A 27406-nucleotide genomic window follows, 5' to 3' on the forward strand; every position below is an offset into this window, starting at 1 on the left:
CTGCGGTGCTAAGCCCACAAGCAGTAATCGTGTCATGCCTGCCTGAAAATGCTTGGTCATGGTTGCCAGCTTCATGCTTGGTGTCATTTCTGCCTGGTGTAATGTGAAGAGAAAAACCCAAACCCTCTCACTGTACACATTCCTACTCTCCCTCCTCTCACCCTGAGTGTGGAACACCAGAATGGGCCTTGCTTTTCAGCACTCCCTTGTTCCGTGACCCGAACTGCTGGGACTAGACTTATAAGCAACCCTTCGACAGTGGAACACGGACACTGACTAGTGGTTCCCTATGAGACCTCCACCCCCTTAGTGCGTGACTTCCTCTGCATGACTACTTTCTGCTGTGTCCAACCCCTGTGTGAATGGCTTTGCAGAGAGAGGTTGTCTCCTTCATTCTCTTACCCAGCACCTAGCATATTGCTCAATAGACAGTAACTAATCCTTGGTGTCCTTTGCTGTTTACTACTCTTTGATGGGAGGATGTCTAGGTGCAGGAATGCTCATACATTTGTTGGTTGGCAGTGTTATTTCTTTATAGGAGTTATCTTATAACCCTCAGTAATAATTTATTGCTATTAGACACACAGGCTCAGTGTCAGGCAGGTGACTTTTGTATCAAGTTGTGTTTGTATGTAAGGACACAGGAATGCAGTGATCAGTCAGTGGAGTCCCCAGAGTGCATAGCTGCTATTTATTGAATGCTTAGTATGTATCAGGTACTGTGTTAAGTACACACACACACACCCCTTACTTCCTCATTATTATTAACACCTATAGTTAGATGGTAGAAGCCGTATTTGACAGATGAAGGAACTGAACTTTGGAGAGGTTTAGGTCAGCTACGAAGCAGTGGAACAGGTATTTAAACCTAGGCCGGCCTGCCTGACACTGAGCCTGTGTGTCTAATGACCAACCATGTAGAAACTCCTTGAGGAGTCAGTTTGCTGAACGTTCCTTCAAAAGAGAGCTGAGTCACTTAGTTCCCCGAGATTTATAAGTGAGACATCTGTGTTAGCAAAGGGCATTGATAGCATAGTTAGATTAAATCTGGTGTTGAGATTATAGAGCAGAAACACAGGGGAGACATGAGGAGCCTCTGCCGCTTCATGAAGCCAGTTTTCTTTGTTGAGGAGTCTTTGCTCTTTGAGTCCGCTCTGGTTTCTGTTCATTCTTGGGTCTACACAATGCTAAGAGATGGGTCTGCCCAGCAGTGTCGGACTGTTTAGAGTGCATCTTGTCCTGGTCTCTGGGGCCACACTAAGGTGGACTCAAGTTGGTCCCTGACTGACTTGGTTTTCTTTTCTTTTTTTTTTTTTTTTTTTGTATTTTTCTGAAGCTGGAAACGGGGAGAGACAGACAGACTCCCGCATGCGCCTGACCGGGATCTACCCGGCACGCCCACCAGGGGGTGATGCTCTGCCCCTCTGGGGCGTCACTCTGTCGCCTGGGGCAGAGGCCAAGGAGCCATCCCCAGCACCCGGGCCATCTTTGCTCCAATGGAGCCTTGGCTGCAGGAGGGGAAGAGAGAGACAGAGAGGAAGGAGAGGGGGAGGGGTGGAGAAGCAGATAGGCGCTTCTCCTGTGTGCCCTGGCCGGGAATCGAACCCGGGACTTCTGCACGCCAGGCCGACGCTCTACCACTGAGCCAACCGGCCAGGGCCTGACTTGGTTTTCTTAAAGGTTCTCCTGCTTTAGTCATTCAGTAGGAGGCTTTCTCTTCAGCGTGACTTTAGTTCTCTCGACTGTGGGTTTCAGTTACTGGGACTTTTGAATCAAGTTGTGTTTGTATGTAAGGACACAGGAATGCAATGATCAGTCAGTGGAGTCCCCAAAGTGCATTGGGGGTAAGAGGCTGCCTCTCATTCTCTGCTTAGAACTGAAATATTTTGTGTATACTCTTGAAGTTAGGGAAACTCCTGGGAAAGTGTGTGTTGTTGGGGATAATAAGATTTTGAGATGGGCCTTTCTTACATTCCCCCTTGGTGGGTGAGAATGTAGCCAGAATTGAGGGGCATTGCCTCAACCAATTCAGTTAAGTGTCCCTAGCCTGGATTAATAACTTGGGCAGACTTCCCAGTAGATTTGGCAAAATATTGGGTTTCTTTCTCCCTAAACCCTCCCTTCTCTCTGCTTTGCACATGTGTGCTAACATAATTACAGAGAGGTTGCATCTTGCAATAAGATACCCTTTTAAAAAAGGTGGAGGCTCCTCTTTAAAAGAAAGGAGAGAAAATCAGAGGAGGGGATGCAGTGTCATCATGTTTTTGAAATGGCAGGGTTTGAGAAACATGGTAAGGTAGCAGCGAACAGGCTGGTTCCCTTCTGCATCAGCAAGGGGGTTAGGAGGGATGGGTGGCCGTGTTGATTTCAAGCACCTAGAGCACGAGTGTTGAGTACTAATTTTGTGCTAGAGAAATATTAAACTTTTTGCATTTGTTCGTCCAGATTGTATTACTAAGATTCTGGTCATTACAGAACAGGGGCTCTCTTGTTCATGTAGGTCAGAGGTTACAGTATTACGAGTTTGGTGGTCAAGTGTTCAGAAATATTTTACAGATATTTGTTGAAAACCTGAGCAGATGCTCCTGCTGTTGTTTACTGTGGGGATCGGGTGACATTCTTCTCCCTTTTCCTCTTCCCCCCTCCCCCCCTTTGAGAACCAACCAATCACACCGAGGAATGGTTTTCAGTGCCTCCCTGGCCTCCTCCCATAAGGAGTCTGCCCAACTGCAGCTCTCTGGAGCCTTGGAGGAGGCTGAGTGTTTAACTCTTGGGTGTCTGAATCACAGGGAGCTGCTGACATTGCAGTTAGTTTTTTCTGTTGTTTGCATTGACTCTCTGAGCCCATATAATACTATGCTAAGCTTGCTATGTCCCCAAGGGGGAACGTTCCAAATGAGGCAAGGTGCAGTGTATTGAGCTTGAAGAAACTTGATTTTAAGCCCTAATTTCTGCCAACAAGCAGTGGAACCTTGGGAAAGTTACTTACCCTACTTGGACTTGATTTGATTCCCTTTCTGTTAAGTTAATGATATCGCCATATATGCTAGCCACCAGCACTTTATGTATGGTCATCCTGAGGTTGGGGGAAAAGCATTTAACCTGCATTGAGTGTCTATTCTGAAACAGTTTGCTTTTTACAGTTTGCCCTCTGCAGGCAAATGCTGTTTACCCAATATTGTAGATGAGAAGAGAGAAGGCTAGAGAGGCTGTCCAACTTGCCCAAGGTCAAATAAATACCTAGGAAGGCCCATCTGGCTCTCCTGCCAGACTTTCTTCCATTCCACTGGGCTGGCTAGAAAGCCCTGAAGTCCTTCCAGCATTTTTATTCTAATGCTGAAAGCTTTAACTCCTTACTAATTTTTCCATCCTGTCTCGTAAAAGGAGCAGACACTACTGTCTCCCTTTTCATAGCCTATTTACTACTGCAGGTGAGTGCCTTAAACATTCCTGCCAAGAGCAGCAACAGAAGGTGCTGCAGCCCTCAGTGCTCTCTGTCTCCCATTGAGAAGTTCTCACCCTGGGCAGCCAGCATTGCCCACCTCCTCCGCAGCCCCCTTCTCAGGCAGCTACAGGTACTTCCTTTCCCTTTGCCTTGTGTTTACAATTGTCAGGTAGGTATTTATGGTTTAAAGGAGGGACAGAATTTTGAGGATATTTAAAAAATCTCCTTTACTCAAAGCTTTTCTGTGACACAGATTCGGCAGTATTGGGTTGACCCCTGCCCAAATCTATTGTAGCTGTTCGCTCATTAGATGGCCTTGCTCCCAAGAGCTTGTTTCCACTTCAGTCCTTATAAATTATCATACCATCTGGTTTAATAGGGACATCTTGCTCAATGGAACACTTTGTGTTTCTCTTCCTGCAGATTTTACTTTTAAATTCACAGAGAAGGCCTGGCCGGAGCACTCGGTAGGTTAGAGCATGGTCCCAAAGCACAGAGGTTGCTGGTTCGATCACTAGTCAGGGCACATACAGGAACAGATTGAAGTTCCTGTCTTTCTCTCACTTTCTCCCTTCCTCTCTCTAAGATCAATGAAATAAATATTAAAAATAAATAAATCAGTAGAGCGTCGGCCTAGCGTGCGGAGGACTCGGGTTCGATTCCCGGCCAGGGCACACAGGAGAAGCGCCCATTTGCTTCTCCACCCCTCCACCGCGCTTTCCTCTCTGTCTCTCTCTTCCCCTCCCGCAGCCAAGGCTCCATTGGAGCAAAGATGGCCCGGGCGCTGGGGATGGCTCTGTGGCCTCTGCCTCAGGCGCTAGAGTGGCTCTGGTCGCAACATGGCGACGCCCAGGATGGGCAGAGCATCGCCCCCTGGTGGGCAGAGCGTCGCCCCTGGTGGGCGTGCCGGGTGGATCCCGGTTGGGCGCATGCGGGAGTCTGTCTGACTGTCTCTCCCTGTTTCCAGCTTCAGAAAAATGAAAAAGAAAATAAATAAATAAATAAATAAATCACAGAGAAAAATAGCTTTCTTTAGGTGGGTCTTATTGATATTCTCTTGCTACCAATTTAAAATAAATTATAGTAGTAGTTCTAAAATATCAGATTTTTCCAAGTAGTTGTTTTCTGCCTTTTTTTGTGTGCTAAGCAAATGTATTAACAATTGTAATTTATTAAACCAATTGTAATATGAAGAACATATTTACAGTGTGTCTATAAAGTCATGGTACACTTTTAACCGGTCACAGGAAACCAACAAAAGACGATAGAAATGTGAAATCTGCACCAAATAAAAGGAAAACTCTCCCAATTTCATACCTATTCAGTGCAGTTCGATGTGGGCTCACGCACAGATTTTTTAGGGCTCCTTAGGTAGCTATCCCGTATAGCCTCTACAGACTCGTCACTGACTGATGGCCTACCAGAACGGGATTTCTCCACCAAACTGCCGGTTTCCTTCAACTGCTTATCCCACCGAGTAATGTTATTTCTGTGTGGTGGCGCTTCGTTATAAATGCGCCGATATTCACATTGCACTTTGGTCACGGATTTGAATTTAGTAAGTCACAGAACACACTGAACTTTCCTCTGTACCGTCCACATCTCCACTGGCATGGCCGTGAGCTGCTCTGCTTATACACGGTATTACGTCACCATCTGCGCACGCGCACATGCTGCCACATCATCCTGCAGAAACTGGGAGGGTTTTCCTTTTATTTGGTGCAGATTTCACATTTCTATCGTCTTTTTTTGGTTTCCTGTGACCGGTCAAAAGTGCACCATGACTTTACGGACACACTGTAGGTGAAAATGGGTTAAGAGGTTAAAGTACTTGCTCAAGGTCACAGCTAGTGAGTGGTGATTTGGCAGTTTGATTCCCATTCTATTTCATTTCCAAACCTAAATATTTTCTTTAGTACTTTTCATGCTGCCTCTGGAAAATTATCTTGAAAGTTTATTTAATCATCCACGCCTATGCCTCAACTCTGATCACCCCAGAAAAGCCATCTCTTATTTTAAAAAGAGAACTACTGTTTTATATGATTAAATTCACAGTTCAAAAGATATTTTATAGAATTCTTTTCTGGAGATTGCTAACTTTTACAGTCAGGTGAATGCATCAGTATTTAGTTTGATTTTTATTTTTAATTAAGTGAGAGACGGGGAGGCAGAGACACAGACTCCTGCATGTGCCCTGACTGGGATCTACCCAGCAAGCCCCCTAAAGGATGATGCTCTGCCCATCTGGGTCCCTGCTCTGTTGCTTGGCAAACAAGCTATTATAGCACCTGGGATGAGGCTATGGAGCCATCCTCAGTGCCTGGGGCCAATTTGCTCTAACCATTTGAGCCATGGCTGAGGGGAGGAGAAGAGAGAGGGGGAGAGGGAGGGGTGGAGAAGGAGATGGTTGCTTCTCCTGTGTGCCCTGACTAGGAATCAAGCCTGGGACTTCCAAACATCAGGCCGAGGCTTTACCGCTGAGCCAATTGGCCAGGGCCTTGATTTATTTTTACTGAAACTTAAAGCCATTCCATTTTGTTGCAAGTAAAAATGCTAATCCTCAGGTGCTGGAGGGTTAGGGATTTCACTGTGGAGGGTTGGGGTGGGCAGGAAGAGGTCGGCCTTAGGGGATCAGTACTTTCTAGGGAGAAAAGCAGGTAGAATTTTCCTGGGGCAAGAAAATGTTATCATTTGCCCTTCATTTGGTACTTCCTGTGTTCACCATCTCTTTGATCACCTGAAAATGACAAGGAGAGTCCTGTAAAAGGTGGGTTGATATTACTTAACGGCCTTCCACTTATCCCTCCTTTCAGGAATTGCTTATAATTCAGTGCTGTTACAGTTCTGTTGGGCTTTCCTAGTCGTGCACAATGAGAGATTCACATAAGAGAAGCATACTTACTGCACTGTCTTCTCCATCCAGATCAGCCTAACATATTTCAGCAATGTTCACTGAGTGCCTATTATATGCCAGTCACTTGACTAGACACTGACGATACTGAGACAAGTAAGACCATGGTCATTACCATTTAGAAACTCATAGATGAGCGGAATTTTCAAGTCTTATTCAGGATATAAGACCTACAAACGTGGAATTAATAACAAAAGGCAATATATGTTTAAGACTGTAAAAAAAATAAGTGAAACAGGGACAGCAAATTACTGGGGTTCAGAGAGCAAGGAGATTAGGGTTTGCCAGAGCTGTAAAGACAGAATTTATTTAGTTTCATTCGGAGTATGGAGTGGGGCAGGGCTGTGGTGAAATGGGGTATTATGGGTCATGTCACTACTAGTGAACAGAAACAGTGAAAATGATTCACTGAATTAGAATTAGGTATCCTTATAGAATTGTCTATGGAGTTATACCCAGAAACCTGGGTGGGGTGGAGGCTGATAGAGCCCATTGATTAACATTTTGAGTGGGGCATGTAAAGATACCAGCAGTTTTGTAAAACAACAACAGCTTAATTTCTGGGATCACAAACTGTAAGAAAAAAATTTTAAAAAATGTTTATTGTACTGATTTTGGGGGTGGGGGAGGGGAGAGAGGGGAAGGGAAAGAAGGAGAGACAGGAACATCAATCTGCTCCTGTATGTACCCTGACCAGGTATCGAACTGGCAGCCTCTGCACCTCAGGATGATGCTGTAACCAATTGAGCTATTTGGCCAAGGTTTTAGAAAAATTTAATAAATCTCATATTTATCTTTTGGTTTCCTGAATAGCTTTTGAGTACAGTATTCTCTACATTGGAAACCTTTTAACATTTATTCTTTTTGGGTTTCTAAAAGGTGGAAAACTTTAAAGTATACACAGATAAAGACATCAGTAGTCCCCTTTGCCATATGCACGGCTCACATTGCAGCAGTATTGTTGATGATTGCTGAATATTTATGAGGTTCCCTACCAAAAAACTAACCAGATGAAGAACTCTCTTCCCCTTTTCCCATTGGGAGAAGGCTTAGGGAAAGGAGATTCTTTCCTTTTCCCTCCCCGGACTCCATAGTAGCTTAATTTAGGTAATCTGTGGAGATAAAGGTGGTAAATGTGAGCAAGTTCAGGATGAAAAGAACATTAGAGACCTGAGAAGTCAGGGGAGGTCATATCAGGATTAAAGTGGAAACTATGTTACAACCTAAGCAAGGAGCAACTGATCGGTCTATAAATAGGATTTTATCTCCTCATAGAAGATTTTTGGCATGGTTGTAGCTTCCCATGTAGGGGACTATTATATTTACTAAAAATAAACTATGTTTCTGAAATGATTAAAGTAAGCCCCACTGAACTGATTTAAGTTATTAAAAGTATGCTCATGGCCTGAAAATAAGTGTCTAGAGTTTGTTACATGCTAACTTTTGGGAGAACTTTGATATTGAAGCCACTGGGATAACATGGTCTAGTCCAGTCTAGCATGGATTAGATAGATTACCTTTCTCAGAAGATATGTTACTTCAGTTTTTTCCTGCTAGTTCAGAAGACCCTCAACCCCCAGTCATACATTTAGACTCATGAATAGACATCATAAGAGTATCATCTAGGAGAGGCAGAATTCTAGTTCTCCAGAAATCATACTGCTTACTAAAAGCTGCTTGAATATGGCCATTCAGAATATGGCAATACCTTGGTATACATCCCTTCTGGGGAGCAAAACCCTTCAAGCTGTCTGTCTGTTTCTCACACTCCCATTATCCTGACTGTAGCCCTTTAAATTGTGCAGCAAATTCTTGGCTTCTATCTGCCTGTCAGCTAATCTCTGACACCCCGTGATAGCTTGTTTTCTTCCTTCGAGTATGTTTGAAATTAGTAAAAAGCAGCTATTAATTTTAGTATCCTGTTAAAAGATTATGGAAAACTGAAATTTGACAAATAGTAAAATTTCAAAGTTGTTTGACCATGGAATACTTTTCAAAACATGATGCATTGAATGACACAGTGCAGTATGACTCATGCACACATGTGGGTATGGATTAAAGTAGTCACCAGAAATGGTTTCAGAGATGAGTTAATAGCTTCATGAAGTGAATTCATTTGCTTTCCTTCAGACTTCAAAGCATGTTTTGGAGAAGTTAAGTGATTTTTAAGTGCAAAAATGAAAGAAATTAAGCTGTTTTTGTTATAAATATACTGCCTATGCCTCAGTGCACTAGTTAAAAATTGTTCTACTGCATCAGAGGACCTTACATATTATCTTTATTTCTCGAAATGATATCCCACTTTTAAATGATAGATTCTTGTGTACTCAGTAGAAATTATATACATGTGTTTGGTATTTTTTATTTTGAATGAATAAATTGTGGAAGAGAACTACCACTAGCATCAATTTAAAATTTGTTAGACCTGTTGACAACTTGTAATATGCTAAAACAGGTTATTTATTTCAGGTACATCATATTCACTAATTGCTTTAAACCTTTTACTGTCTTGTTCTTACTACCACTCAACTCATCTTTTCCCCAGTGCTTTAAAGAAGGGAACTGAAATTCCTGGTGTAGTATTTGTCTAAGATAAAGAGATAATACAATTGGTACAAGAAGTTTGACAAGTTCACAGCATTCTTTGGGCCCCAAATCCAAGCTTCTGTCTATTTAATTACTTTCATCTAATTTTTGTTTTATGACTCATACCTATTGGCTGTTATAGTTGTGATTTTAATGGTAATGATTGTATATAGTGCTCTGTTTACTAAATAGTTAACATACTCGATTTTATTTGCATCTTACAGCATCCTTGTGATGTAGGCTTTACTACCCCATTTTACAAATGGTGAAAATAATAGTGTGTGTGTATTTGACTTTTTCATTTCTAGAAATCAGAAATTGTTAAATTAAATCTTTATTTCTGTCATTTTGTTATGGAATGTTTAGGGACAATAGATTAGGGGGATAAACTTAGTTGAGTTTTTGGCCTCGTCATCAGGTAAATGTGCACAGAGCTTTCTCTTGTTTCAAATGAAATTGAATTTTGATTTGTAAGTTACAGTAAAATGCTTCCTTTTGAAAGCAACACTTAGTATTAAGTTCAACTGCATAAAGCAGAAAAAAAAAAAAACCCAAAGAGACTTAAACAAGAGAGAGGTTTTGTTTTTCATAAAAAAGAAATCTGGTAGTAGGTAGTCTAGGGCTGATGTATACTCCATTATCAAGGATCCAGTATCCTTACCGCTCTTTACTTCTCTGTCTATAGGAGGTGGCCCAGATGATTGCTACAGTTCCAGCCATCATTCCTATATTTCCACAGAGCAGTCTACTTAAGTAGACTCTAGGAAGTCCTACATAACATTTCTGCTAATATCTCACTGTTCAGAACTTAGTTTAATGGCCACACCTAACTGCAACAGAGGTAGGGAGATATAGTCCTCTTTTGGAGGGTGTGTGTGGTAATGGCCTAGAGTAAAAACTGGGGTTCTGTTACTAAGGAAGAAGGAAAGAAAGGATATTGGGAAACCACTAGCATTCTTAACCTCAGGTACCTTCAGAGTGACCTGACCTTGCCTCCCTTGTGGTACCTTCTGTTAGCTTTCCTAGGAGTTTTTCAACCATCTCTGTTGTATTATCCAGTAAGATGATTTTTTTTTTCTTCTCCAAATGCATACATCTCATGCAAACATTTTTAATTTATTATTATTTTTTGTTAACAGAGACAGAGAGAGGGATAGATAGGAACAGACAGACAGGAACGGAGAGAGATGAGAAGCATCAATCATCAGTTTTTCGTTGCGACACCTTAGTTGTTCATTGATTGCTTTCTCATATGTGCCTTGACTGTGGGCCTTCAGCAGACCAAGTAACCCCTTGCTCAAGCCAGCGACCTTGGGTCCAAGCTGGTGAACTTTCGCTCAAACCAGATGAGCCCACGCTCAAGCTGGTGACCTCGGGGTCTTGAACCTGGGTCTTCCGCATCCCAGTCCGACGCTCTATCCACTGCGCCACTGCCTGGTCAGGCTCATGCAAATATTTTTAAAGATAGTTGAAAGGAGGTAATGATAAGGATCGTTGCACTTTCCATTTTTTCAACTTTGTGTTTTTCAAAATCAGTTAGTTTATTGGGACTTCAAATAATATAGTTAGCTTTTTATTAAGAATAAAATATGGCTGACCATGTGGTGGCGCAGTGGATAGAGTGTCGGACTGGGATGTAGAGGACCCAGGTTCGAAATCCCAAAGTCACCGGTTGAGCACAGGCTCATCAGGCTTGGGCCCAGGCTCACCAGCTTGAGTGCAGGTTGCTGTCTTGAGCCCAAAGGTCGCTGGCTTGAAGCCCAAGGTCACTGGCTTGAGCAAGAAGGGGTCACTTGCTCTGCTGAAGCCCCCCCTCAGTCAAGGCACATATGAAAAAGCAATCAGTAAACAAAGGTGCCGCAGTGAAGAATTGATACTTCTCATCTCCCTCCCTTCCTGAGTGTCTGTCCCTATCTGTTCCTCTCTGTCTTTGTCAAAAAACAAAACAAAACCAAAAACAAACAAAAAAAGAATAAAATATGTGTTAATGAAATAATTAGGTGATTAGTCATTGATAAAGTAAAAAGTGTAATTTTTTTCTTTAGTTTGTTTGAAGCCTGGACAAGCCATTTGATTATATGTTTCTTGGGGATAAAGAACTTGCTTTTTTCCCCCTTAAATTTAAGGTTTCTATTTTTAGATAAATAGTACATTTATATGACTCAATATTCAAAAGGTACAAAATGGTTACATAGTGAAAAGTTGCTCCCTCATTCCTGTCTTGAGTCCCCAGTGTCCTTCCTCTAGAAGCAAGGTGTTATTTACCTTTTTGTACATAATTACTCCTTTTTTCCTTTTTTTTATTCTGTGGTACTTTGCTATATGTTGTTCTGAAGCACTTTAAAAACCACTTAAGGATATGTAGTAGAGAATTGTCATAATTAGGATTGCGAAAGAGCTTATTTTTTTAGGAGCTTTTGTTGGTTTTGTTTTACTCTATGGCCTCATTTTGACATGTCTGCTTTTTGATTACTCACCTGCTTTTTAGATTATTTTCTTCTGGTCTCTCATGTTTCTGATGTGGCTGCCTCTAATATAATATTCCTCTTTCTTCTTGTACTTATTCCTCACTGCTTTCTAGTTCCCTTTCCTAATTTGTTTTAATATTTGGTGGGCAAGTAGCCAGATAACCAGGACAGAAATATTTCTAAAATAAAAATAAATAGATTTAGAGAGAAAGCCTAGCATAGTTTTTCTGCTGATATGCATAAATATTTTAATATTCTGGGTCCTAAGAGGGCCTTTATGCTTCCTGGTTTTTACCATGTTCTAGATCAGCTCTGTCCAATAGAGCTTTCTGTGTCAGTGGATATGTTTTACCCTCTCCACTATAATAATATAATAATAGCCACAAATCTCAGATGATTCTTGAGTACTTGAAATGTGGCTAGTATGACTGAGGAACTGAAATTTTAATATTAAGACTGAGGAATTGAAAATATAATACTTGTTTTTAATTTAAATGAAATGAAATTCAAATAGCCATATATAACTAGTGGCCACTGTTTTGAACACGTTTCTAGACTTAGATTAACTTCTTTGCAACAAGCTTGATTATAGTGGAGCTTGGATTGGGATACTATTATTTTATTGTCCTGAGGAAATTTGTAGTTTTGAGAGGGAGACGATTTGAAATGTTCAAATTAGCTTAAGTAAATGATTACTTTCAAACGGCTTTTTGATATTAATATTATGATTATTTCAAACATCCAGAAGCCATTGGTGCTAGCTTGTATTTATGGTTTGTAACAAGGGTAAAACTTTTGAGTCCTTTTGTTCTTTTGGTAACTAGGGGAAAATTAGTAGCTCTCTGACTTTATTTATAGGACTTGGTTAGACAGTTGCCTGAGTGCCAGAAATTCCTACAAATAACTTTGACCTTCCCTAACAAAAGTCAGGGATAAAATGTTCCATAGTAGATCTTAGTTGTGTGCAATGTACACAGTATATTATTTTCTAATGGAGAAATCTGTAACAGATATGAAAATGAATGAATGAATGAATAAATTAATTATAGATTTTTCTAACTACTTGGATGAAAATGAACAGGACAGTAATAGAGAATATGGATTTGGGGGGAAGGATCTCCAACTAGATAGAGTGGTCTGGAGAGTTTTATTTGAGGAGATGTTATTTAAACTGAGGTCTGAAAGATAAGCAGGAGCCAATCTTGCAAAGAATGAAGGAGGAGTGAGGAGGGATTTCAAGAAGAGGGAAAATATGGTTACAGGGCGCCAGGTAGAGGGATGGACTTGCTCTAGATAAGGACATGACACAAGATACAGTGTATTTAGAGCATAGTGATTGAAAGGGAGTTAATGATATGAAATGAGGATGGAGAGGCAGGCACTTAACAGATCATAAAGGACCTTAAAGGGCATTATAAGGACAGAAAACAAATTAAGGGCAACGTAAAGCTGTAGAATCAGAAGTGATGTGATCTGATTTTTGTTTTAAGAAGTTCCTGTGGCTGCTGTCAAGAATGTTTTAGAGGGGAGCAACAGTGGGAGTGGAGGAACTAGGTGATATCCATGAAGGAGTGATGGTAGCTTGCTGATGGCAATGGAGACCAAGGGAAGTCAGACACATAGCACTTACTCATGGGTTTGATATGACAGGTGAGTGGAAAGGGAGAAGGGAGGGGTCTCTGGCTTTCATAATTGCAAGGTAGTACCACTTACTGAGGTGGGGAACACTAAGGGTAAACCAGATTTTGAGGGTGGCGGTCGCAGAGATTTAAGAGCCCAGTTTTGTGCTTGTACATTTGACTTGCCTGTGAGATAGCTATGTAGTCATATTGGAGCATGGGGAGAGAGAGTTCTTGGCTAGGGATATATATAACTGGTAATTATGAACCTGTTGATGGTATTTGAAGCAATGAGAATGATAAGACAACTGAAAGTGATGAGGATGACCCAGGATTGAGCCCTAAGGAACACTTCCTTTTAAAGGACTGTTGAAGGTGAAGCCAGAAAAAGATACTGAGAAATAATCAGTGATGCAGGAAAAAAACCAGATTGTAGTATCTCAGAAGCTAGAAGAAGAGACTGTTTTAAGAAGGTTGCCAACTTTATTGAATGCTGCTGTGAGGTGAGATAGGTTGAGGTAGCAAAATGTCCATTGGATTAAGTAATGTGGAAGTGGTTGACATTGGCCAGTTCAATAGAGTAGAGAGCTTGGAAGCTTATTTTGTATAGACTGAAGGAAAAATGAGATGTAAAGAAGTGGAGACACCTTTTAAAAGAAATTTTACAGTGAAATGGTGAGCAGAGAAATGGTAGGTAGCCAGAAAGAGGTGAGGGGTTGAAGGAGGATTTTTTTTTTAAACCATGGTTCGTTTAGTCACTTACCTATTACTGGACATTTATATTTTTGAAGTTTTTCTTTTTTCTTTTTTTTCCTTTTACAGATTGCTACAGAGTACTTGTTTCTACTCCTGTCGGGATTTTCTAAGGCTCCTTGAAGGTGGAATTGCTGAGCCATAAGCCATGCACATTTCAAAACTGAATAGATATTGACTATCTGACTTCCAAAGTGGTGATACCAATGTCTATTTTCCCCATCAGTATATGAAAGCAGAGGAGAGCTTTTCTGAAGATGGATATGTGTTTGTTTGCTGGTGTGACAGTAATGATTAGAGTGGAGACAGTAGGTGACTAACAGCAGCACAGGCCTGACATAGGCTCTGGGGGATGGAGTAAGCATGAGTAGTGAAATGGCCCTTTGATGCTGGGATGCGGCCTTCATTCTAACAGAATATAAGGAGGAGGAAATACATGCTTTTCTAGGGAGATTGTAGATTTGGTGGACAGAAGAGACTGTCTGAATGCTTCTCTTTTAAAATGAAATGTTTGAATAGAGCAACAGCTGAGAGTTGAGTGGTAGGGAGGTAATGAAGTAGGTTTGAGGAGAAGGTAAGAATAGTAATTTTGGTGAGCCCATAGGCTTACAAGGGCAGCTTTGGTACAAGGATTGCTTGGCATTCATTGTCAAGTGCCCAATTGAGGTTTGTGTCATGAATATATAATGAAGTTAGTCAATTTGGTTATGTGATTTATCTCCAGCAACATTCAACTGTTGTGCCCAGACACAGAGAAGGCAGATAATTGTATTTAACCAGAATTGGTTACCTGTTACTGGACATGTAATAGGTTTTGACAAGTGGTAGTGTTGGAGAGCACGAATGATCTGTGGGTATCCACAAGGGAGGGATCAAACTTATGGACTATGGAGCGACTGGATAGATAAATGAAAATGTGGTTGCTATAGGGGAACTCATGAGGTCAAATACTGTAGTGTGGGGGATGCCAGAGTAAGTTAGTTAGAAATAGGGGAGGTTGTTTGAGAGTATGATCAAAACATACTTAAGAAAACCATAGCACTTAAGGTAATGCATTCCCTCTTTTAAGGATGTTCGCTCTGGGTTCCCTAAAACTGGGGGTAAGAGCTCTAACAAATCATCTATTTGCCTGTATCTTTTCTGAGTGGTGAGCATGGATATGTACCTTTTTCTCCACGTGTACATCTAGAGCTCAGTTTAGACATTGTAGAAGGTAACCATAAAGGTTTCCAGAACCATTCTCTTAATGACCCCTGTCACAGCAGCAGTACTTGACCAGAGCCCTGGCCTTTGGAAACTCACATACAGTGCGTGTATATGGAGTCCCAGACATCTCCATCATTGATTTTTGCAGTCTTGGTAATGGGCAGAGGCAGACTGCAGGGTTCGATTGAGGGTAAAATTTCCAATGATTTTGGCATTCTTGTATGATTTGATTAGTGACTAAGTATGTTGTAATTGAAAAACAATCTTGGAGTCTTACACACTCATGTTTAACTTTTGACTCCTCTACTCATTTGCTGTAAGACCTTGGATAATAATTATTTAATCATTTTAACTCCCAGTTTCCTTTTATATGTGAACAAGACAAACTAGAAGTTACCTTACAGAGAGATATTGTGAAGGTGCAGTGAGATAAGGCATGCAGGGTGCCAGTACCTGGGCACTGTGGAAATAGTAGCTGGTGTTGTGATGTAGAAATCAGCAAGCAGGGTGCTTGGTTGACTTCTGGAGTGGTTCAGATCCCCCAAGTGGAAAGTGGCAACCACATCTATTCCTTTCTTCCCTGAGTTTCCGTTGCAGCCTGAGAATAGTACTCTATCTTCACCAGCTTCTCAGACTTTAATGGGCACATGAATTACCTGGGGCTTTTGTTACTGGTTTCATTTTGATTCTGTGAGTCTGGGATGGGGCCTGAGATGCTTTGTGTCTAAGAAGCCCCCAGTTCATGCTGCTCTGCTGATGTTGCTCCATGGTTCACACTTTTAGTAGCAGGATTCTAATAGAGAACTGCCCTGTCAGAATCTTGCTATTTTAAGCTGAGAAGGAAACAGGTTAATTAAAGAGCCCCATGCTTTCAACTTGTTTTTAAAAGTCAAAATAAGTTGGACCTTATATGGCCCATTTCTGTAACTTGGTATTTGTGGAAAGTCTCTATTGTCTCTACCAGTCCTGAAAATGAAAGGAGTATAATTTATATACAGAGGGTTGCCTCAGATTTTTTTTGAAAAGTTTCCAGTGCCTGGTTTCTCAGGTATATTTTTGAGAAATTGTGTTGGCTCCCCAGATGTCCATACTTCCCCCAAGAGCCTTTTATACTCACAGAGAAACTTGCATAAAACATAGCAGCCTCTTGAATTATTAGACTTTGAGGCAGGGAATCTAAAATGTGCCTCCAAAATCCCTTTCTACTTACCATACTCTTAACATTACAAAATCCATCAGTTTCAGTAGCAAGAATTCAGGGTATATAGTAGGGTTAGAATTACTGGCCAGCACCCTTATTGCTGTCCCAGATACTCTGATTTTTCTTTCTCAGAAGTAAGTATGCCATATTTCCTCTGTGGGCCCTCCTCTAGAAGATCTCCTTCTCTGATGATCAGATTCATACTCTTTTTTTCCTCTGAGCTAATATAAAGGCTGCTAAGCTTCCAAGTACAGTCACACAGTCTGGTAAAATGCTCGAATAGAAGAATTATGTGTGCATCTTAATCCTTTGTATACGACTATTATCCCTTCTAAAGTGTCTTCCTAGAGTGGAGTTACTAGACCTTTGTGTCTCTTTTTTTTTTTTTTTTAAGACTTTATTTATTCATTATAGAGAGGGGAGAGAGAAAGAGGGAAGGGGGGAGGAGCAGGAAGCATCAACTCCCATATGTGCCTTGACCAGGCAAGCCCAGGGTTTTGAACCGGCAACCTCAGTGTTTCCAGGTTGACGCTTTATCCACTGCGCCACCACAGGTCAGGCTGTGTCTCTTAATCTTAATCCTGTGTAGCTGTAATGCATGGGTTTCCTTATTTGACTTTGATGATTTGAGACAATTGTTTTTCTCTTACCTCTTTGTTTCCTTCCACCCCACCCCCCCTTTAAAGGTAGGGAACATGGACATGCAGGAGCATGAATAAAAAGATTCATTTAGCTTGCCTGTGGGTTTTTGGAGTTTTGTGTGTGTGTGTGAAGAAGACAAACAGAAGCATTTGATTTTTGACCAAACTATTCACCCAGTTCTTAAAATTATGACCAGAAAAGGAAGAGATGCATTTAGAGTAGGAATTTATAAACTCTTCCTGTGGTTCCAAAGACATTTATAATGGTCATACACATGGGAGCTTTGGAGGTAGCTGTCAAGAGTTTTTATGACATTTCAGTTTTTCTCATTTCATTTTGAGGCTCCTTTCTACTCTATTTTTTTTCCCCTACACTGCTACAGGAAAGCAGGAGTATCCTTATCTTATCCTAAACTCGATTAGAAGATCAGACCACATGTGGCATATGTGAAATTGTATTGTATTTGATTTTTGATCCTTGCTTAAGAATGAATATTAACAATTTTGTGTCTTCAAAGAGCTTGAAAAGACTATCTCTTAGTGTGATATAATGCAGTTATTTAGAATGTGGTATAGGGAGATCTGGTGACATAAGATGTAGGACATGGGCTAGGAGGCTAGAGAGGACAGGTATATATAAGTGACAGCTGATAGAAAGTCAAGATTTGTTTTTTCATTAAAAAAGACTGCCTCCTAAGTTCTTTTGTACTGGGAATGAGGTAATTCTGCCTTCAGAGGAAGCAGAGAGGTTCTGCACAATAAAAAAGAAAAAAAAAAAAAGAAAAGGTTTGGGTGAGGCTGAGAATACTTGCCCCACCTCTCCAGGTTTAAATAGTCGGGAGTTGAAGGTGGAAGGAGAGAAAGGCACATCTTAGTGCATAAGAAAAGGAGAAGTGTCTTGACTTCTATCCTAAGAGAAAAAGAAACTTCACCCAGCAGATAACTCAAACCGGAGAGTGAAGGTACCACCTGTGCAGGGCCTGCCTTGAATGTGAGACTCGCAGACCTTACTTGGAGATTTTATAAACAGGAGAGAGCTGTTTCAACGTGTCTGAGGGAAATGGAACCCTGAGGCAGCTGAAAGGTGGTAGGACTCATGTTTTTGTTTTAAGTTTAATGAGTTTAAGGAGTGAAATACTCCTCAAAACACCCTTTGAGAACATATTATGCACTTACTGTGCACTTGGCACTATGCTAAAGACTCCATGGCCAAAAATCAATGAACTGTACCCTGAATGATATGGATAAAGGAGACAAGATTGGTGGGCACAGGAATATCTGTAGTCGAAATTGGGAGGGTGGTGATCGTCTTGACATCGATACCAGTCTCACAGAGGAGGGAGAGCTCAGTTACAGCTGGGCTGAGCTTTTGGATTTGAACATGGAGAAATGGGTAGACAGGTAAGGAAGGAGCATTGGCATATGAGAAGTCAGCTATTTTCTGAATAAAAAGCACTATGATAATAAAAAACAGATGATTTGATGTTCAGCATTGAACATAATGGATAAATATATGCCTTGCATATAGAAGGCACTTACTAAATGTTTGAACTGACCTGAATTAGAAACTCAGTGGTCAGTTGATCCTTGACTGCAAAAAGACACCAGGAACATGGCAGATAGTTTACATAGTCATGTCATCACAACTTCAAAAGGAGTATTGTACCTGGTTATTGGTTGAGGAAACAGAGGCTTAGGCAGGTTAATAACTTTCCCGAGGCCAGCCATGATGATTGGAGACCCAGATTGCAAACCCAGGCTTTTTGTGTCTTGCTCTATCACCATTCTTAGTAAAGAATCTGCAGCATGGTAGGGGCTCAAAACCCACTTGATTCTGAAACCCTTATTCTTTCTCCTTTCAGAAGGGACTCTGTTGATCTGAACTAGGGAGGCAATAAGAAAAAAGATAAAAACTTATTCCAGTTTAGTTTTTTTCCTATGTTTTAAAATCATCTAAGATTCAGAATTATTAGTGGTGAAAGTTTATGAAGAGTAGTGACATAGGCCAGCATTTCGATGTGGGGATGCGGTGCTGAGCAGGTTCTGTGTTCATGCTTGGCTTCTGCAAGGGGCTCTAAAAGAATTGGGACAGAGGGGAAGCTTGGCTCATTCCCCTTGATCTTGGAGGTCAGAGTTTTTTGATTGCTTCATTTATGTTTAAAGAACCCATCTTAAACTAGTTCATCTCTAGCACCAGAAACTGGTGCTGGTGGTTTATTACTAACCCCACCCATCCCTGCTTTTGCAATAATTTCTGTGAGTAATGATTGTGTTTCTAGAAGTAGAATGACAGAGAGAGAGAAAGAGAGAGAGAGGGAGAGAGAGAGAGAGAGAGAGAGAGATTCCCTGAAGGCAAATAGAGTGTGCTGTACACTCCAGTCAAACACACGGGGCTGGGAGCTCCCAGAGAGAGAGAGAGAGAGAGAGAGAGGTGGGGGGGGGTGAGAGGGAGAAGAGAGAACAACAGAACAGTCAGCTGGAGAGGAGGGAGGAGGGGGAGGAGACCGGGTGTTTTTTTAAACTCAAGTGATTTTTGGGGGGGGATTTCTCCCCTCTCCGAACCCTAGTCTCTCATTCTGGCACTTCCTTTTCTACTGAAAGTGTCTTTTTGCAGTCAAGGATCAACTGACCACTGAGTTTGAGCAGCTTGATCTGACATGATGTACCTCTGGGTGAGTACAGAGTGCTATGGGTGAGGGTTGCACTTGCTCATATAAGGAGTGGAAAGCTGCGGGATTGTGCTCTTGCACAAATGGCCTTTCCCGCAGAGCACAGACTGCCACGTCCTTTATACTCACAGGTGTTAGGTTTTTAAAATGTAGCAGTGATTGTGACATTGTGTGTGTATGTTTGTGTGTGTGTGTGTGTTTTAAAATGTTGTTTATCTTATTAGTTTTAGGCGTAAGGGTGAGATCCCGGTTCACTGCCATCCTCTGGGCTAGCTGGTAGGTTCAGAGAAGGCAGATTGGGCAGGTGAAACGAGCTGGGCCTTTGAGCAGCTGCAGTCTTCCTGTGAGGATCTACTTGTGGTTTTTGTGGGGCACTGACTGATAATCAAACTGTCTCTTTAGATATTGAAAGCCCATAGGTGACATAATTCTTAATAAGGATAAGTTTTTATCTAATCATTTTTATTATCCTTCACAATAGTCTTGTGAAGTAGGTCACTCTTGTTATTAAAATTTTATGAGGGAAGTAATTAAGTTACAAAGAGTGATTTGCCCATAGTTAGAAACCAAACCTATAGCAGCTAGAATAGTAATTAATAACCAGACATTTAAAAACATTTTATATTTGCCAAGAACTTAATACCTTACATTATTTTAATTTATTGTTAACTATGGCATTGTAATTTGGGTTGGAGGGAAACATACTGGGGATTGGATAGGTTTTTCAATTATGAATTGTAACTTTTAGGAGAATAACAGGGAAAATATATAATACGGGTGGGGGAAGAAACTCTGCTTTTAGTTGTGAAAACAAGAACATCCATAGTTTCTTGCAAAGATGGTGGTATCCTCTCTTGAACAGACAGCTGTTGTGTGTTGCTAAGGGAGCCTCCTGGATGTGATGCCCTTGGCTACTAGCCAACTTTTTAAAGTTTCACTTTGCCCTTTGCCTTTCAACCTAGATATCTGGAATTGCAGAAACCTACTTGGCTCAGGCCGCCTAAATTTATAAATATCAGAAGGCAGAATTTTAACTAGGTTTATGGAGATAGTGCTTGGTCACAGCGGGTGTGTGTATGTGGGGGGGAGGGTTTTTCCTTCTTCACTTTATATTTGAATATGACTTTGAAGTGTAATTTCCTCTCCTTTATTGATTTTTGTAACATTTGTCAGAAGTTAAAGAACTTTTCTGTTATGCTATGTGCTTTAAGTACTTTTCATGTTCTTTGAACTAGGCATTTGTGTCTAGGGTCTTTGTATCCTTGTTGGTGGGACTGATCAGCTATCTGTTGACCAGAAGAAGGGGTATTTTGTCTTTAGATTTGTTTGGAAGAGGAATTATGAAAGGAAGCAAGTTGAATTAATTTTATTTCCACTCATTTATGTTTGATGAAAGCATACCGTGACAGTCTCCTCAGTTACTTCCTTTGTGCTTATATTACAGTTATTTGTAAATTTGTTTCAGTCCCCTTCACTTATTAGCCCTAGAACAGAGCTTCCCAGTCAAAGTTCCACATGTTGAGTTGAGATACATGTATGCCAAGATGACTAGTCCCCTCAACCCTTGGAGCAGCAGCCAGGTGGGGCCTGGGAGTCCCCTGATCAGTTGGACCATGTGTATTCTAGTTTGTTTGCCACTTTGTGCTATACAAATATTACCATTCTCTATGTTTGCTAAGACAACTGCACGTTTGGGTAGCACTGTCTAGAGGGCAAATGTGTGTTAGTTCTGTCTTTTTACTATCTGTATCATCTAGCCCAGTGCCCCACACATTTGTTGAATTCAGTGAAAATGTCCAGAAGGAGCCATAACTGCATAACACCCAGATATAAGAAGGACATCTAGGTGCTATGGAGAAACTTACTGGACAAGGAATAGATCAGAGTTTGTCTGGGCCAGTGCCCAACCAAGTTACACTGAGCAGTTATTTAACTGTTCTGAGCCTCAGTTTCCACATCCAGAAGCTAATAGAACCTCTTCTAATTCTAAAATTCTGTGAAGTGCATTTTGTATAGCAGTACATATGCCAGAAAAGCACTCAGTTGTGCAAGAATGTTTGGGTTCTGGAAAACATGAGCAAGCTGTGAACATATATCGCCTCCATTGCCTGTTTGTTTGGTACCAGCAGTGAGTTAAAGGTACTGTTTCTGAGTATTCTAGAAAAATTACTGAACTGTGTTGAGTTGTCAATACCTCTGAGTGGTGTGGACAGTTTTTAGAACCTGTAGAGGTGAAGAGAAAAAGTTATAGCTCATCCAAGCATTTTAGTTTGTGTCGTTATCTGCACCTGTGTATCTAGAACTCTGAGATGGAATGCCATCTTGTGTTCTGTATATGCCTCTTTGCCAGATCTTCTCCCCACTCTCCTATCAAGTCACCCTTCTTTTAGTGAATTTGGTAGCACAAGTGGGAAGCGTGGTATAGTGCAAAGAATATGGTTTTTAGAGACTTGCCTAGATCTAAACTGCACCCCTGTCATTTCCACTTGTGGGGCTGTGAACAAATTACAATACTTAACCTCTCTGCACCTCAGTTCCTTCATTTATCACGTAGGGAAAACAAGGCCTACCACACAGGGTTATTGTGAGGCTCTGAGATGATCTGTGAAACATCCTTAACGGAGGGATGGCACACAGGTGCTCAGTGAGGAACTGAGGCAGGCCCACATTGTGCTTTGAGTATTTGCATAGACACATAGACAGACTGCTCACTACCCCAGAGTGTTTTCTCTGGTGTAAGGATGTCTTTGAATTCCTGTAAGGAGGACTTAGATAAACAAAACTAGTTTTATGTGAACTGTCTCCTTTTAATCAGTATTTTAAGTACTTGCAACTAGAGAACCCTCATTAAAGTTGCCTCCTGATGGAGAACATCCTATTGTTTTTTTCCTAAACTTTTTCTTGGAGGGGTGCAATACTACTTATTTAAGCATTTATTATGTCAGTTAGTCTCTTCTCTTCATTGTCCAAAACAGAGAGGAAGTGTGGAAGGGGGAGGGAAACAGACATCACTGCTGTACTGAGAGAACTTACTTGTTTGATGATTATATAGTGTATACCCAGTAAAATAAAATTACAGGCCACTTATTTACATTCCCAGAAGACCCGATATGTTCTCCTTGTCTGGGTTGATTTTAGCAAATTGGGACTGGGCTGTCTTTACTTTTAGTCTGTGTATATGAACTTCTGGATTTCATTTTGAATTGTTTTTATCATAGTTTAATCCTGTTTTATAAAGCTTTTTATTTTAAAGATTTAATTTTATTATAAAGATTTTTTAAAAATTTATTTATTTAAAAATATATTTTATTTATTATTTAGAAAGAGAAAAAGAGGGAGGGAGGGAACAAGATATAGCTGCTTCACTTTAGTTGTTCATTGATTGCTTCTCCTATGTGCCTTGACCAGGCAAGCCCAGGGTTTCCAACCAGTGACCTCAGCATTCCAGGTTGATGCTCTATCCACTGTGCCACCACAGGCCAGGCAATTTTATTAAAGGTTTTATTTAAGATTTACAGAGACAGGTGAGGGGAACAAGAAGTATCAACTCATAATTGCTTCATTTTAATTGTTCATTGCCTGCCTGTTGCTTGTCATATGTACCTTGACCAGGAAAACCCAGAGTTTTGAACCCACAACCTCAGCATTCCAGGTCGATACTGTATCCACTGTGCCATCTCAGGCCAAGCAATCCTGTATTCATAATAAATTAGTTCAGCCAATATTTGATGAGTGCCTATAATGGGCAGAAGATTGTGCTACCAGCTGTTACATATACAAAGATGATTTAAGATATCTCATGTTCTTAAGGAGTTTATAACACAGTGATAGAGAGCGTATATACACAGATAATAATGATTTTTTTTGATGCTGTTCAATTAAGAAAGTGCTTTTATACGTTATCTTATTTCATCCTCACAGCAGTGCTAAGATCTAGTATCGTTATCTCTGTTGTACAAATGAGGAGAGAGAGTAAAAGAGAGCATGACAGTAATGGCAGAGCTGGAAACTCAGTATCACCCCCCCCCCTTTTTTTTTTTATTCTGTGACTCTTATTTCTGTCCACACTGTCCTCTTTGGAGAGAAGCTAATGTCTTTGTTTTGTTTACTTTAAGCCTGTCATATTTAGTGATAACATAGGTTAGTCCTATTCTATACCTTACTTAGTCATCAGCACACCTGGAAGTTAGCTGTTATCTTCTTTTACAGATGAGAAAGCAGAAACTTCAGTCACTTGCTGCAGTCACACAATCTAGAATTGGCAGAGGTAGGATTTGAACCCTGGTCTGTCTGGCCTCAGAACTTATCACATTACACTTTTCTTTGTTCAATAGTGTTAGGTTTATCATTGTTACCATTCAGCGTGCTACAGGCAGAGTAAAGAAATGAAAGTAAGGTAATATGAATTCTGTTTCCATATCCATTAATAACTTGAGACAAGTTACTAAACTGTATATACTTTGATTTTCCAGATTGGGAAAAGGATATGATATGATAGTTCTTGGGAGAACATTAAATGGAGTAATCTTAGAAAACTGCATATCAGCCATTTTAGAAATAAAGTAATAACTAATGATTTTATTGTAAAACATGGAAATCATGGACTGTGAATCAGAAGACATAGTTTTTGGTCTTGGTGGTACCATTTGTCAGTGTATGACCCTTTTAACATTTGTTTTCTAATCTTTTTTTTTTTAAATAGCGAGAGAGAGAGACTAGGACAACAGACAGGAAAGGAGAGAGATGAGAAGATCAACTCATAGTTGCGGCACTTTAGTTGTTCACTGATTGCTTTCTCATACATGCCTTGACTGGGGGGCTACAGCTGAGTCAGTGATCCCTCACTCAAGCCAGCAACCTTGGGCTTCAAGCCAGCCACCTTTGGGCTCAATCCAGCAACCATGGGGTCAAGCCAGTGACCATGGGGACATGTCTAATGATCCTATGCTCAAGCTAGCGACCTTGGGGTTTTGAACCTGGGTCCTCAGTGTCCCACGCCAATGCTCTGTCCACTGCGCCACCGCCTGGTCAGGCACAGTTTTCAAATTTTCATAATAGGACTAATAATACCTAACAGATTATTGAGATAATCTATGTTCAAGTGTTTTGGAAGCATTTTGTACTAAGCAATATATAAAGTAGTGATAACAACAGCTATTATTCAGTTACAGTCGGATTGATCTTTTAATGCTCACTATCACTATTTTGCCATTCTAATTGTTCTAGGTGTTTAGAGAACTAGAATTAATAGACTTAGTAGAAAATTGAGTTATCACAAAATGTAGGAACACTTTAGTTAAGATAACATTGGAGGCCAGATTCTGTGAATAGATACTTGGCAGTGAAAAGCTATTAAAAGATCTTAAGTAAGATTGGAGTAGGCTGAAGTGGAGTTTATAATTATATGTTTTTTTAGAGGTAATAAGAATGTAGAGAAGTTAAGTCGTTTGTCGTGTAATAGTCTAAGTGACAGAATGATAATGATAATGACAACATGTGCTAGAGAGAACTTGAACTGTATGACAGATATTTATAAGGTGAAACTGATAAGATACTGTCATAATTTGGAAGAAGAGAGATGTTTAGAAGGTAAAATGGACAGAATACGACCATGGGTTGTGGGGTGTTTTTTGTTTTGTTTTTGAATAAAGATGAAAGGGATCATGAGTTTGATTTTGGATTTAGTATTTTTGGGTAGCTTTGAGATGTTCAAGGGGAAATACTGCAGATAGTTGGCTACCTAAGTCTGAAAATATAAGGAAGGATAGAGGCTTGAGCTATAAATTTGTGAGAAATATGCAGGCAATAGTAATTGAAGCTATAGGCAGGTATGATCGTCACGTAAGAGGAGAATGGTCTTTTGGGAGAAAAAGTAGAGCAAGGAGAGAAGTCAATGTCTGGTAGAGGAGATGAACCTTCAAAGGAGGCAGGGAATGAGGTTCCAGAGAACTTGTCTTTTAGGAAGAAAACCAGGAAGTTAAGATAAAATAGTGGCAGGAAGAGAGAACTGAAATATGGGCTTACCAACATGGAGGTCATTGATGACCTTTGCAAGGGTTGTTACTATGGACTAATGAGGGCAGAAACCTGAGAGTGGAGTCTGTCAAGGAATTCAGGGTGTGTGTGTGAGTGAATAGGGATCGAATTAGTGGGTATAAACAATAGTTAGAAAAGTTTGACTCTGAAGGAATGTGGAAGGTAGCTAGAAGAGTATGAGAAACAGAGAAAGGTTTATTTGTTTTATTTTAATAGAAAGAGACTTGTTCGTGTCCAAAAGCTAATTGAATAAATCCATATGAGAACAAGTAGACTATATAAGAGATAATTGCTCTTATATTTTGAGAAAATGGGATTGGCTCTTGGAGTAGGTAGAACTCTCCCATTTAGTTGGAGAGCTTTCAGAGCAGATAGAGGACAGGCGAGCTAACAGCATTTAGGAGTTCAGGAAGTCTTTGCAGAAGAGGAGGTAGACAAGCATAGTGGTAGGTGTAGAAAGGGTCAATATTTTTCAAAAATGAATAGATTGGTTAAAAAGTATGTATGTTCAGGAACCATATATAATCCCATGTGGCTTATGTGTGTGGGATGAGTGGAATAGTGGTGGATAAAAATTTAAAATTCAGAGGCCAGGTTATTTGAACAGTTTAAGGTATTTGTTTGTTTATTCCAGTAAGGAGCCAATGATAGATTTTAAGCAGGATCATGTATGATCAGTTTTATACATTCGAAAGATAACACAAGGCTACTATTACTATTACAAAATTTATTTTTATGCTTTGGGTGAAATTGGTTTGATGTATATTTTATTTATTTTTAATTCAATGCTAGGAGGGGAGGCAGATAGATTCCTGCGTGCGCCCCAACCAGGATCCACTGGGCAAAGCCCATTAGGAGGTGATTCTTTGCCCATCTGGGATGTTGCTCCATTGCTCAGCAACTGAGCTCTTCTTAATGCCAGAGGCAGAGGCCATGGAGCCATCTTCAGCGCCTGGGGCCAACTCGCTCCAATTGAGTCATACCTGCAGGAGGGGAAGAGAGAGAAAGAGAGATGTGTGAGGGGGAGAGGTGGAGAAGCAGATGGGCACTTTTCCTGCGTGCCCTGACTGGGAATTGAACCTGGGACATCCATAGACTGGGCCAATGCTCTACCACTGAGCCAGCCGACCAAGGCCTATGCATATTTTAAAAGCTCAAAAAACTGAAAGGGGCTAAACAAATCATTTTATATATTAATAATCAGAGACTCAAGCAATTAACACATTTATTGATGACTATTATGTGCTGGTCACTTCCTAAAAGGTTGGGAAAAAGAGCATGAATGAGACAGTTCTTTTCCATATTTTGTGTTTTTTAACTGAGAAAAGAAAAATGATAAGAAACACAGTCTTGCCAAAATAGGGAAGGAAAGCATTATAGGCAGGAGTAACAAATACAGCCTTCAGATGGGACTCTGTTTGGGGTATTTAAAAAGAAGGATGGTGTGGTTGGAGTGCAGAGAACAAAAGGAACGAGAAAGACAAGACTGAAGATGTAGTGAATGAAGGTCAGATCATTCCCCACGGTGTCAATCTGAAGTTTGTTCTGGTTAAAATGGAATAGTTTTGGGAGATTTAAGTAGGAGAATTATATTCTTTAGGAAAAGTGATAGGTCAGGAAGCTGTTGCTATATCTAAGCAAGAGGCGATGGCTTAGACTTGGGAGGGCAATTTGATAGTACTGAGAGGGCTGTGTGTGTGGTGAGGTGAGTTATTTAGCTTTTGGCTTGAGGAATTAGGGTGGTGGGACATCTCCTTATAGCAGAACAGAGATTACACAGAAAAACAATATTTATGGTTTGGATGTGTTAAAATTTGAACTATTAGACATCTGGGTGGTGAAGTTCATTGGCAATTTGATATGAGTAGAGT

At 40.6% G+C, this 27406-nt stretch overlaps 1 protein-coding gene across 17 annotated transcripts in view; it reads left to right on the forward strand.

The window, feature by feature from the left end:
- The window catches only part of RBFOX2 (RNA binding fox-1 homolog 2), a 326779-nt gene that overhangs the window by 142289 nt on the left and 157084 nt on the right, over positions 1-27406 (forward strand). Inside the window, exon 1 of one of the 17 annotated variants that reach the window (XM_066259722.1) lies at positions 19336-19502. The exons of the other annotated variants lie outside the window; for them this stretch is intronic. Within the exon in view, the coding sequence (XP_066115819.1) occupies positions 19488-19502 (15 nt within the window). The 5' untranslated portion in view covers positions 19336-19487. Of the gene's footprint in view, positions 1-19335; positions 19503-27406 lie in introns of those variants that run through there. 17 annotated transcript variants of the gene reach the window in all.

This window comes from Saccopteryx bilineata, chromosome 1 (assembly GCF_036850765.1).
Source record: "Saccopteryx bilineata isolate mSacBil1 chromosome 1, mSacBil1_pri_phased_curated, whole genome shotgun sequence".
In the NCBI taxonomy this organism is placed as follows: Eukaryota; Metazoa; Chordata; class Mammalia; order Chiroptera; family Emballonuridae; genus Saccopteryx; species Saccopteryx bilineata.